The sequence below is a fragment of the Anas platyrhynchos genome, chromosome 18 (genome assembly GCF_047663525.1).
Source record: "Anas platyrhynchos isolate ZD024472 breed Pekin duck chromosome 18, IASCAAS_PekinDuck_T2T, whole genome shotgun sequence".
In the NCBI taxonomy this organism is placed as follows: Eukaryota; Metazoa; Chordata; class Aves; order Anseriformes; family Anatidae; genus Anas; species Anas platyrhynchos.
The window spans coordinates 12415280-12426814 of record NC_092604.1 but is presented as its reverse complement, the minus strand read 5'-3'; the positions used below and the strand labels follow the sequence as shown (position 1 = coordinate 12426814).

The 11535-nt window shown below is 48.9% G+C and overlaps 1 protein-coding gene across 2 annotated transcripts in view; it reads right to left on the bottom strand.

Annotated features, from left to right (window-relative positions):
* LOC101799268 (carboxyl-terminal PDZ ligand of neuronal nitric oxide synthase protein) overlaps nucleotides 1-11535 on the bottom strand; it is a 30297-nt gene that overhangs the window by 16643 nt on the left and 2119 nt on the right. Inside the window, exons 1-2 of one of the 2 annotated variants that reach the window (XM_072025531.1) lie at nucleotides 10886-11160; nucleotides 10106-10177 (exon numbers count right to left, since the gene is read on the bottom strand). In XM_072025531.1, coding sequence (XP_071881632.1) covers nucleotides 10106-10120 — 15 coding nt within the window. In that variant the 5' untranslated portion in view covers nucleotides 10121-10177; nucleotides 10886-11160. Of the gene's footprint in view, nucleotides 1-10105; nucleotides 10178-10885; nucleotides 11161-11535 lie in introns of those variants that run through there. The other variant, XM_072025530.1, reaches the window with a different exon arrangement.

The following is an 11535-nucleotide window of genomic DNA, read 5'->3' as shown; positions in this document are numbered from 1 at the left end:
GCTGCCTGTAAAATCTTATTCTCCGATTTGGAAACAAGGCTGTTACTAGGTGAGAGAAAAAAATCAGTGCTAATTGTGTCATTTACAAACCCAAGAATATTAAACAGTTCAAGGACTCTTTTAGCCTCGGGGGAGCTAATGAGGTTAGTGAATCATGATGAGAAACATAGCCCAAGTTTAGATAGCAGGAAGTATGGATAAGGAGAGTTTTGTGGCATCAGTATTATCACCAAAGCTGCACCAGAGCATCACAGCTGAGCACTTGGCCAAGGCAAGCAGCCCGGGCTTGGATGCAGGGAAAGTGGAGTGGAGACTGGCATTGCCAGAGGCAAAAACAAAAACAGGGAAGAATCCAATGTTCCAGGTCTGGAAGTTTAGTCCTTGTAATCATTAACCACAGGAGGCCGCAGCAGGACTGAACCAGCCCACGGTGCCTTGGGATCACTGAACCTTAGCAGCTGATTTTGCGGTAGGTGCAGGACGCAAGGGCCCTACTCAAAGCCAATGTCCCAATGCCACGTTTCCTGCTCCCTAACAGGAGAGGGGGTTGGTGCATTTATGGGGTCCCACTGATTCCTCAGGAATCAATACTTGAAAGCCCTTAAAGGATGAAACCAGGCATTAAGCATGGAGCTGTGCAGCCTGCAGACAGCTGCCTGTGGCAGCCCGCTTGGGCACGGTGCAGACCCCCAGCAGCTCTCAGTGAGGTGGCAGGTATTGATGGCAGACACCGGCATTTGGGCCACTTCTACTAGAGCACCCATGTGCCTGAACAGTAAGCACCCTCCTGGAGCCTGCTGTAAGTGCCCAGTCCTCCCACCACGCTACATCTAGTCTAAACATATCTCACTGCTCTTCCACCTGTCACAAAAATAAGCTGTATTTAGAAGAAACCTCTGGAGCTCAGGGGGTTTGTTGTGGTACGTGGGGGTATGCCAGACTTGACCGTGCAGGCGGCTGCGATTCAGGGCTGTGATGCTCTCTGCAAGGCAAGAGGCCGCATCCTCCTCTCCAGCAGCCCCAGCGCGTGGCGGTAATGCATGACCAGCAGCAGCAGTGACAGAAGGATGGAGGAAGGGGGAAGTGACTCAGGTGTCCTGAAAACAGTCAGGCGGTTGCCAATTAGTCCAAACAACCCATCTGGCCCATGGAAAGGCCATTTGGAGACCGTCTAATCATTGCTGCAGGAAAAAAAGAAAACCTTTGCATGATGCCTATTAAAAATCCCTGTTCCCTCATCAAAGTATTCCTCCCTCCAGGGACTTGTTCAAGATTTTTATTCTGTAGATTTATCATGGAGTTATTTAGTGAAAACATGAAGTAACTTGTCACTGTATTATGTTAAGCAGTATGGATTCTGTTTGCCTTCGGGCCTCATTTAGTACAGAGCTAAAGAAGAACGGAGAAAGCAAGTGCAGAACCAAGCTCTTGTTTGCAAATCTTCTTTTGCTAGACTCAACTTTGCTTTGTGGTCGTGGTCTCCCAAGGCTCCCTCTCCTCAGAATAGTGATCCATAAAGTACAGGGGACTGTCGTGCTAGACAACAATCAGTACAGCATCTACAAAGGCACCAGGTCTAGCCTTTCTCCCATGGAGACAGCCTAAGAACCAGTAAGGTTGCAGTCATAGCACTGGGTTACACCATTTTGTCAGAAATCAAGGAGTATGCTCCTTAGACGCACGTGGAGGGTCTCTCCAATCCACCAGCACAGTGGAGGCACTCCATGCCACGGCCAACTCCGGTTTATGTGCCCTTGCTCACACAGTTGTCACTCAGATTTAGGCACCTCCTCATTAACGAGCTAATCCAATGTGCTTGCAGCCACTCTGGTTGCCATCTCAATTACATTTTTTCAGACACCAATAAAGAAGCAGCTTTGAGTCATGGCTGATTGCTCTACACCAGAATGTAATTTGAAAGCCATTATATTTCATCTCTGTAACACTCTACAACCAGTGATATAATTGCTGAAAAAAACCCTACTTTATTTCAAACTAGATAAAAGCTTTGCAGAGATCTCATATGCCGATATTTTAGCTAGTGAACTCAAAAGCTTCTGTAAAATAATGATCATACTGTTAAAGCCACTTTATTTTACAATTAAAAGGTACCTGCCTCAATGCCAAGATCTAACATCACACAAAGAGCTCTGTCTTGTTCTATTTAGTACTAACATTTTAATTTAGCTTTTATCTAACTGCTGATTTTATTAGCCTTCAGCTAAACTTCAATCCATCATGACTTATGCAAAACAATATGAATATGCCTGTCTAGTTCCACCCCCTCACCGGAGAAGCCATCCAGTTTTCAGCTCTCTCAGAAAGGCACTGAAAGGTCGCTGTTGCTTAGAGATGGCACATTTCACTGAGTGGTCCCTCCATCCATCTGTTATCAATCAAACATAGCACATTATCTGAACAGGGTATAAGACCTGAAGCATCTACAATAACCAGTCCCCTCTGGAAATCTAGGTCATAGCATGAGGCTACAGAAAAAAAGCTCTAAAATGACTTCTGTTACAGTGGCACATAGTCACAGCTAAACCAGTCCCACATAATTTCAGCTCAGAAGTGGCTGAAGACAGCTTATTATTCTGTGGCAAGCAGTCCAGAGATGATTTTGGGATGGAGACAAGCAGGGTAGAAAGCTGCAGGAGGTTCTAAGCCTGTGGCACAGTGAGACATCCCCAGGCAGCCAGCAGACGGATGGGTTCCATCTCAAAGGTGTTTATTCCTCTCCTCCCACTCAAGATGCACAAGCAGCGTAGTCAGTTCTCTACCGCAGCCACACTATGCTGCTTAGAAACACCACGCACGATGCCACTGCAAAAACAACTCTTTAAAAGCTTCTTCCCTTTGCATTATGATAATGTGAGGAACAGAAATTAGATGGAAAATCTTGGGCCAGTCCAAGACATGGCAGACAGGTCTAGGAAAGCAGCTCCTGCATTTTTAAAGCTAATTCTTCAGTTTATAAAAATTAATGTTTCTGTACGGCTAGTAAAGACGCGTGTGTATGAAATGTGCCTGAGCCTGCTGAGGTGACCATGGGCTGGAGTACACAGGCAGCTCCACAGGGCCTCCAAGGCCCCGGTGCCCCCATATGGCAGGGGAGGTGCTGGGCCTGGCAGGGCACGCTGGGCCCAGGAGCCTATAAAGGTCTGCCCAGGGCTGGGGAGATCTCAGTGGAGACAAGGCAGGGGCCAGGTGAGGAGATGCAGCTCTGCCCTGGTACAGGCCCTACTGCTGACCCTCTACAGCGCCCTTGCCACGAGAAGGTAAGGCCCACTGGGGCGGCGATGGCTCTGGTGAAGGAGCCCTAGGAGGGGTGCCAAATCCTCTGTGCCACAAAAGCAGGCTAGCACGTGTGTCTGGGCGTACCAGTGCCTGCACAGCTGGGATGGGGATTAGGGCTTCCCAATACCAGTGCCTCCACAGCTCTCCTCCTGCTGGAAGGTGCAGGGGCGGCTCGGTGGGTGCCTCGGAGTGGGGCTCCCTGGAAGCCCCTCCTGATCCCCACACAGGAGACTCTGCTTCAGCTGTAACAGATAGAGGAAAACAAACTAATGAAGCATTAGGGCTAAACTTAGCTGCAATTAACGCTTAATTACCATCCTGAAAACACTTGCTCTATTTTGCCAGGGCCTAGAAAGGTAAAACCAATTAGCTTAATCTTGTGTGATAGAAACCTTAAATTGCATCAGATGCCTGTTGGGGATGGGACCCTGGGAGTACCTGGAATGACCCCGGGGCTGAGCCCTCCTGTGGGTAATGGGACAGCCCTGCTCTGTTCCCCAGGGAGGAGAGCCACGTGGTGAGGATGCCTTGCTTGACATCTGCTCTTGATGCCCTTGTGCTGTTCCCAGCTTTCTTAACTTGCTTGGCTGAGACTGTTCTCTGTGTATCGCCTTCTTGTGTCGAATGGTACCCCCCTAATTAAAGCAGGTAACAGGTGGCAATGCAGGCAAAGGTGTGTGGGCTGCTGGACAGGGATATGGAAGTACAGAAAGATCCAGAGAGTAGGCAGAGGACAAACGCTTGCCATGATCTCTTGTAAATCTCTCTCCAAGTGAAGTCTCCAGTGTCAGTTCTCCAGTTAAATTTTTGAGGTAGACTTGCAGCCTCTGCTGAGGACTGGCAGTAGCCTGATCATGTACTGCTTCTGCTGTGCAGAACAGCCAAAACTGACTGCAGACTTTCTGTGAAAGGTATGAGAGCAAGTTTGAACATGCTCACATAGACTAGGACACCTACAACCACTGAGCTCTGCAGGCTAGAGGCTTGATCTAATGTATATGCAATCCCTGCGAGGTTCTCTGGAGAAGGGAAGACATCCTAGAAAAAGATCTGCTCTTTTGGAGCATGCTTTGGGGTAGCATATATTGTCCTTTTTGTACAGGGCAGGAAGAGAAATGTACAGGCTTAGGAAACTTGTTTATCTGAAGTACTCCTCTCCTCTTTCTGTAAGGCCTGATGCCTGCCTGTATGCCTGTCAATATAAATGTGGATTGGACCCATGCTCACAGCATGGGACCATCTTCCACAGTGCTGTTCATCAGTGAATGCCACTATGTGATGACAATATTTATGTAAAGGCCTCGGGTGAACTGAGGTGGCCCTCCTCTCCTGCCAGCTCTCTTATGGCATCTAGTAAAAGGGACTTGGCTGCCCACCCAGACGTGGAACATATTCCCCACACTGTACTATCAGCGGTGTCCTTAGCTGGCTCGGGCTGTGCTAGCAGTTTGGAGCAGACACATGAGATGCTGGTGTTTTTATACCCTAACCATGTAAGAACTGTCACCTGTTTGTTCTGTACCATCCTGTAAAGGAAAGGAAGGTGCGTGGCATTCTGAGCATCAAAGGTCCACACCAGCAGTTTGAGGACTGCTGAAATATTTTAAGACGTTGGCATAGTTTTCTTTCACAGCCCAGGGCTGTCATTAGCTGAGTGCTTGGATGTTCTTCCAAAGAGGCTGAAAGGAAAAGCCCTCCAGGAACTGCAGCAGAACAAACTCCCATCCAAAACCAACAGAGCCTGGCATGCAGCTACAGAGGTCCATACCAGGGCAAGTGCTCCATCGCTGCACAGGAGAACTTCCACGCTTGAGCCTGTCCTTCAGCTGCAGCAGAGCCAACCACTTCATTAAAGTGGGAGAGGCTGCAAAGACTAACAGAGAAACCCACCAGCTACGTTTTTTTCCCTTTTTTTAAAGTACTGAATGCAGCTTCAGCTCAACTTAATGCAAAACTGGTAGGAAAGCTTAGCTCTGTGCATAGTGAGTAAAGAAGGGCTGATAGGCAGAACCTTTCAGAGAAATCTACGCAGCAATAATCTTGGCAAACTTCTCTCCTGTAGTAGGAAGGGTGTCTGCCTAGGAAAACTGGAGGAACTGTGTTCTAGAAGAATCTCATTGTCAAGTCTGTTAAACATCTCTATTTCTGGAGTCCCACCACACAGTGATAAATTAAACTGAAATGACTGAAGGCAGCCACCCTGCCCTCCGCCATCTGTCTGCCTGGTTCCTCTCCTATAGCACGAGCAGGCAAATGACACCCAGGTTTGCTCTTGAGCCCTTGCCACTTACAGCCCGGCATGGCTCTCAGTGCAGGCTGCCATACGAAGCCTGCCCAGCCATCAGGTGGGGAGTGCAGCAGAGGCAGGTTGTGCACAGCTGTCCCTGCCTCCTCTGCTTCACCAGGGTGCACTGAGGGACTCTGACTTCCTCTCATCTGGATTTAAACTGATGTCATGTCACACTTCAACACTACCAGTTGATATTTGGCAGTCAATATGATTTATCGTGTGGCTGGATTGAACTTCCTCACTAGAATACTACACTGAAACTGCAATTCGCTGAGCCTCTGCTTTAGAGCATGAGTGCAGCAAAAAACGATCAGGATAAGGGGGAGGCTGGAGTGAGAAGCTGGTTCTCACGCCAAGGAGAACTCAGCATTTCTGATGTGTCCTGTGTCAAGATTTATAAATGTCTCTGCTTTTGTGGCACGCTAGACTCTGGAGAAAAGCCTTCTCAGTTAAATTAAGTCTAAGGAATATGGAGGTTAACAGCAGAAACATGTTAGTCTGGAGATGCCTCCCTCCTGTTAGTTCATCCTAATGCTTGGATGGGCCCAGCACCAGTAGCCAGTCCCCTAATTAAATGATTAAAGTGAGCTAGCAATCCAACATCTGGCTGCTTTCCGAGTGTTAATACCTGCTCAGGTCCCAAACAGGCCTGAAATGTCCAGGCTCCATAGTAAGTGCGAATTCCAGAGAGCCTGATTCTCTGCCCTAAAGGTAATTAGACGGAGCGACTTGGGGAACTGCTGGCAGGAGGTTGTCTGTAGGGATGATGGGCTTGGGCACTGTTCCTACAGTGTCCTTGGAAACTCGCCTCCCAAAATAGCAGCACTTCACCAGGGCTGCCGGGCTGTCTGCAGGGCTCACTGAGGGTAGCGCTGCTCCAGGCAGGTCACAGCTGACTTCCCTCTGGTCAGTGTTAGCTCTGGAAGCTGGGGAAAGGATGCAGGGGATGCTGCAATGTTAACCTTCCACATCAAGCCATCTATTCCCTGGTCTCCCAGGGCAAGATTTCCCAAGCAACTTCAGGATCTTTAGAAATGTTTTGTGTTTTACAGAGCTCGTCTGTACCCCCAGGGCCATACCCACAGGCATTGCCAGCAAAGTCTTCCTGCTGCTGGTGTAGTTTTGTTGTTGCCTGGGCTCAACAACATCTCCTCCTAACCAGCGAGAGCCTTCACCTGGCTAAAGGGAGGACTTGTCTGTTTAATTGTCTTCTAAAAGGCAGCCAGGAGTAGTGTGTCTAGGGAGAGGGTGACCCTACTGAATCACGGTGCTATTTGGGCCCTTGGGAAGGACTTCACTTTGTCATATTAGCTGCCACTTAACTGCTGTAGGAAGAAAAATCTTGTGTTGTAGATAAATTCCTAGAGTGATGAGCAGGCTCAGTATCTGCAGATGAATCCACTCGAGCAGAAAGCCAGCGCTGGCGTGCTGACTCCGAGGGCAGGAGCCGAGTGGGTGCTGCCAGACACCCGGAGCTGCATGGCCTCGGGCAGCAGCCGGTGGGGTGCCTGGCAGCGCGGGGTGCTCGCAAGGAGCTGGACTCTCCTCACCAGCACCTGGAACTTGCTGTGCCTGTCAGAGCACAGTGCGCTCATTCAAGTAGCAAACCAATTTCATCACGTCCCCTGCCAGGTCTTGGAGGAGGTAGAGGGATTAGTTTGAACTCAAAGAATCATATAATAACATGGCAGCTGTATGCAGCTAATAAGCCACGGGGAGGATTAGCAAACTTAAAGTTGTCTAGCTCTGCATAATGGGGAGCGAAGAACAGCAACTTCCCTGTTCTACCTCTTGCATTTGCATTCCCTTCAGTGGAAGCACAGAACATGACGAGACAAGGTTTTCCAGCCTGTTATGAAATGGGAATCTAATCTGTGACTAATGGAGTATTGCTAGCAATCCACAAGCATCCATTCAGTAAGAAATACGGATTTAAGCTTTACTATGAGAGTGCATCTTAAATCCCTTCTGCAAAAGAACAGATCAGGATTGCAGCAGGCTACTCTTAAAGCTTGTCATTTGAGGCTCTCTGGGAGTAGCGTCCCACAGCACGCTGCGTGTCCTGAACTCTGCAAGCAGACAGCTCTGCTGATGCAGGGAGAATGCCACTGAACTCCTCCCAGGCTCCCTGGCATAATTCATATGCAACTGGCAAAAGAGCCTGGTACAAAACACAGGCCAGCAAGGTGCCAAGGAGTAGACTTAGCAACTCCAGTTGCTGCTTCTCTTACCTCCTTCTCTCTCTTCCCACACTGTACAGACAACTTTCAGCGCGAGGTAGCTCTTGGTTTTTCCCTGGGGCAAGTGCTTTTAATCACAGAGTGGAGACCAGAATCAGGCCTAGGAGTAGGAAGGCAGTTTCAGAGCTTGTATTAGTTTACTAATGAGTAACTAGAGTAACCAGCTCTGTGGAGTTTGGTGGTGACTCCCTAAAGAGAGGCACTCTAACTCCTCATCCTCCTCCCTGGTCCCCTCTCAGAGCAGCAGAAGCCACAAATAACAGCCGGGCTGTGCCAGGGGCTGCCCTGTGCTCAGCTGGCTCCCAGCCCTGCCTGCCCCAGTGCTGCCTCCTCCCGTGGTGTCGCAAGGCAGCACCAACAATGTTGTGCTAGGGCTTGTACCGCGCGTCTCTTCTCTTCCGCTCCAGCAGAGAATTCCAGTTGAACACTGGGGCGCACAAAGGATGAAAGCTGCAGCAGAACGTGCCCTCGCCAAGGCCTGGCAGGGCCGCAGGACCCTGCTCGCTCTCGCAGAGCAAACAGGCGCTACCGCTCACAATAAGGTGGTAGCAAAATACTGGTTTCCCCCAATAGCTTCTCCCAGTGTTTCCTCCCAGTTGTAACTGGTTCTGCCGAGAGCCCATGGGAAAAGACTCTAGTATAGACAAGGCCGCTGCATGCAAATGAATGCTACATAAATAACCCCCATCTTCCCTCAGTTCCTAGGTTGTGTACTCCATGCACTAGAACTCTCTTCAAAGACCTCCCAGTTCATTCTTTATGCTCTAATTAAGGATCAGTGCCAATTAACTATCTTCAATAGAGGAGCATCTTCCGCTCAGCAGCCAGGAAGCGTCTGAATGAGATCCTGCTGTACAATACGCGCATGAAAAGGGAAGCCCTCCCTTTTTGGAAAGGGCTCCCAAGATTAAAAATCCAGTATAGAATACAGGGTGCCCACTTTAAAAATATCGTGCGATCGGATTAATTGATGGCATCCAGAAATGCAGAGTGGCTTGTTACATGCCTCACGTAGCACCTGACCGTGTTATGGCATTGCCACGACTCAGAGCTAGACACGGTGCCACTGGGGCAACAGCAGGTGTGTAAACAGAACATAACACTTTCTGGAAACTGGGTTTAAAATATTACCTTTTTCTTGCAAGGGTGTTACCTGCTCAAAGATCATAAGAAGCCGCTTTTGCTGTGCATTGTCAAAACGCCAAAAAATCGATTCAGAGCAAAACTTATTAATAGCTGCACCAGTATCTGAACTGGCCCAGTACTCCGCACCTTTGCTTCCTGTTGGTGTTCACCTGCTCCATAAATAACCGGGCAATTTAGATTGCGACTGCACCGTGTTCTGAGCAGGAGCTGTGCTAAGAGCCTGAGCAGGCACAGAATGTCATTTCTGAGCCCGGCTGGAGATGAATACATCAGCTCCTCAGTCAGTCGCAGGCTAAGTTTAAAAAGCAGTACTCTAAATGAAAAATAGATGGTTAAACACTGCAGGGGGAAGGGTGGAGAATAGGATAATCCCTTCAAAGCTCTAAATGGAAGATTCTCAAACCTGCTTCAGCTGATGTGAGCCAAAGGAACAACCTCAGAGTTAAGACCCGCACAATACAAGGCACGACGGCTGCACTGCCTTTTGGGGTAGGTGCACTTGAACATGAAGCAGATGTAAGCTAGCCACAAAGCTTATCATTGCTGAATCTGGTGACCATTCACAGGCTGTTCTGAAAAGTAAAGGGCTAGAGGAAGAGTGCAGACGTGATGATGAGAAACAGGAACTGTGAAACTGTATTGAAGGACAGGGAAAAAACAGCGAGTTATTCTGTGAGCAGCAGAATCCACAAAGTCTTGTCTAATGGGATTTACATCCATAACATCTGCCAGGTCACTGATACTTCAGCATATAATAACATAATGTACCTAGAACTGTCAGTGAATTTGAGTGCTTTTGTGAAGCAGATTGTGTTCATTTTGCTTTTTGTACAAAAAAAAACAGGCTAAATAAATCTCTTAGGTTCAAGGAGAATCTCCATACCTCCTCGGCAGAGGCTAGGGTTTTATGTCTGAGCTCTCCTAACTGATCATTCTGCAAAGAACAGGGGGACAGGTCTATCCTAATGTGCCTTGGGAGTTTCTAGAGAAGTGAGTTACAATCCTGATTGAGATTTGAGCTCCAGATAGGAAAGGGGAGATGGAGGAAAACGCGGAACAGCGCACTGCAACCACGTCACTCCAGTGAAGGTAACCTTTTATTCCACCCGAGACTCAGCTCTTTTGAACTTACCCGAATCCTTCTCATGGCTGCCACAATCTCCACGCGACTGCTGGGCCTGGGCACATCCAAGCTACCGATGTACTGAAAGACAGAACAGAGAGAGAGTTCATGAAGCAATGCACGAGTTAATGGTGTAGGCATCTTCAGAACAAACAGCATCTCTCATCAGGTCAGTCCCTGCGTGGTTAGATACTCTTAACCCAGGGCATGGTAGGGATGTGCGTTGTAGATAGTGTTATCGAAGGTAGGGAGATGCTAACTCCTAGCTTTGGGTGTGAGTCTGACTGGATTCAGGTTCTGGCTGTGCCTTTGCCCATGCTTTGCACAGCAATTTCTACATGAATCAAATCACAGTCCCGTGGGTCTGAAAATGGGATCATCCATCCTTTGTTGTTCCTCTCCACATCTTTTAAAGGACTCGGAGCTAAAAGCACGAGTTACCAGGATGTGCGGTAACCAGCCCTGCTGGAACAGGCTCACAACTGGGCTAGCTTCTCAGTCGCGACCATCTTCCCCCTGGACACTGCTGCTGCTTAGCTGGACGTGTTCACCTGTCTGCAATCCCATAAACACGCTCCAAGCTGTGTCCTGTACCAGCTGCTCCTAACTAAGCTTACAGGGGCTGCAATCCCAACCAAGCTGCTGGGTGAGCCCACACTGATGCCACAGCAGCTTCCCGTGGCACCCAGGATTTGTGCCTGAGCATCGAGTCCTAGCAGGGCAGCAGCACCCCTTGCTCTGGGGCTGAAAGGTGAGGCAGGGGGTGGCCGCCAGGCCCCCAACACCTACAGCTCTCTGTAAGCTGGCAGCCTGTTCTCTCGTGCTGTGTCAGTGCTGTGCTGAGGAGAGGCTTCAGTTGTCCAGGGCGTGCTGGAGAGGGCAGGGAGATGCTGCCTGAGCACAAGGCTGAGCAGTGTGGGGAGAAGTGTCCTCATCCGACAGCAGGGGCTTGAGCAAGGAGCTTGGCACTGGCGTTTTCCCAGGGGGGTCTGTCAGGACAGAGGGCAGGTGACAAAGCTTAGTCCCCATCTTGAGCGCTTGGTTCATGAGTTGTGTTTGGCTCCAAGTTGCTGTTTTTTTTGGAGCTTGTTCCCCTGTGACGGGGGAGGAAAAAGGAGGCACCTAGTCAGGAGAACCCTGCAAACACTTAATGTGGTAACAGCTATGAACAGAGACCAAATAGTTCCTTGAGAGCAGCTGCAGAGCTGTCACTGTTACTGACACAGTTCAGTGTTAATTTCTCTGCTATAACACTTGCAGCTTGCAAGGGGTTTTATCCTGAAAACTTTTGCATAATAGAGCTTTTCAGAGATGAGTTCTCCTGGCTCGGTATTTACTGGTCTTTTATCTGCCTTGAAATAAATACCGCAAGCAATCTGAAAGGTCATCTGTTCTTTTTGATGTTTCTGTAAATGCCTTTGCAAAATGGCATTTTTGAG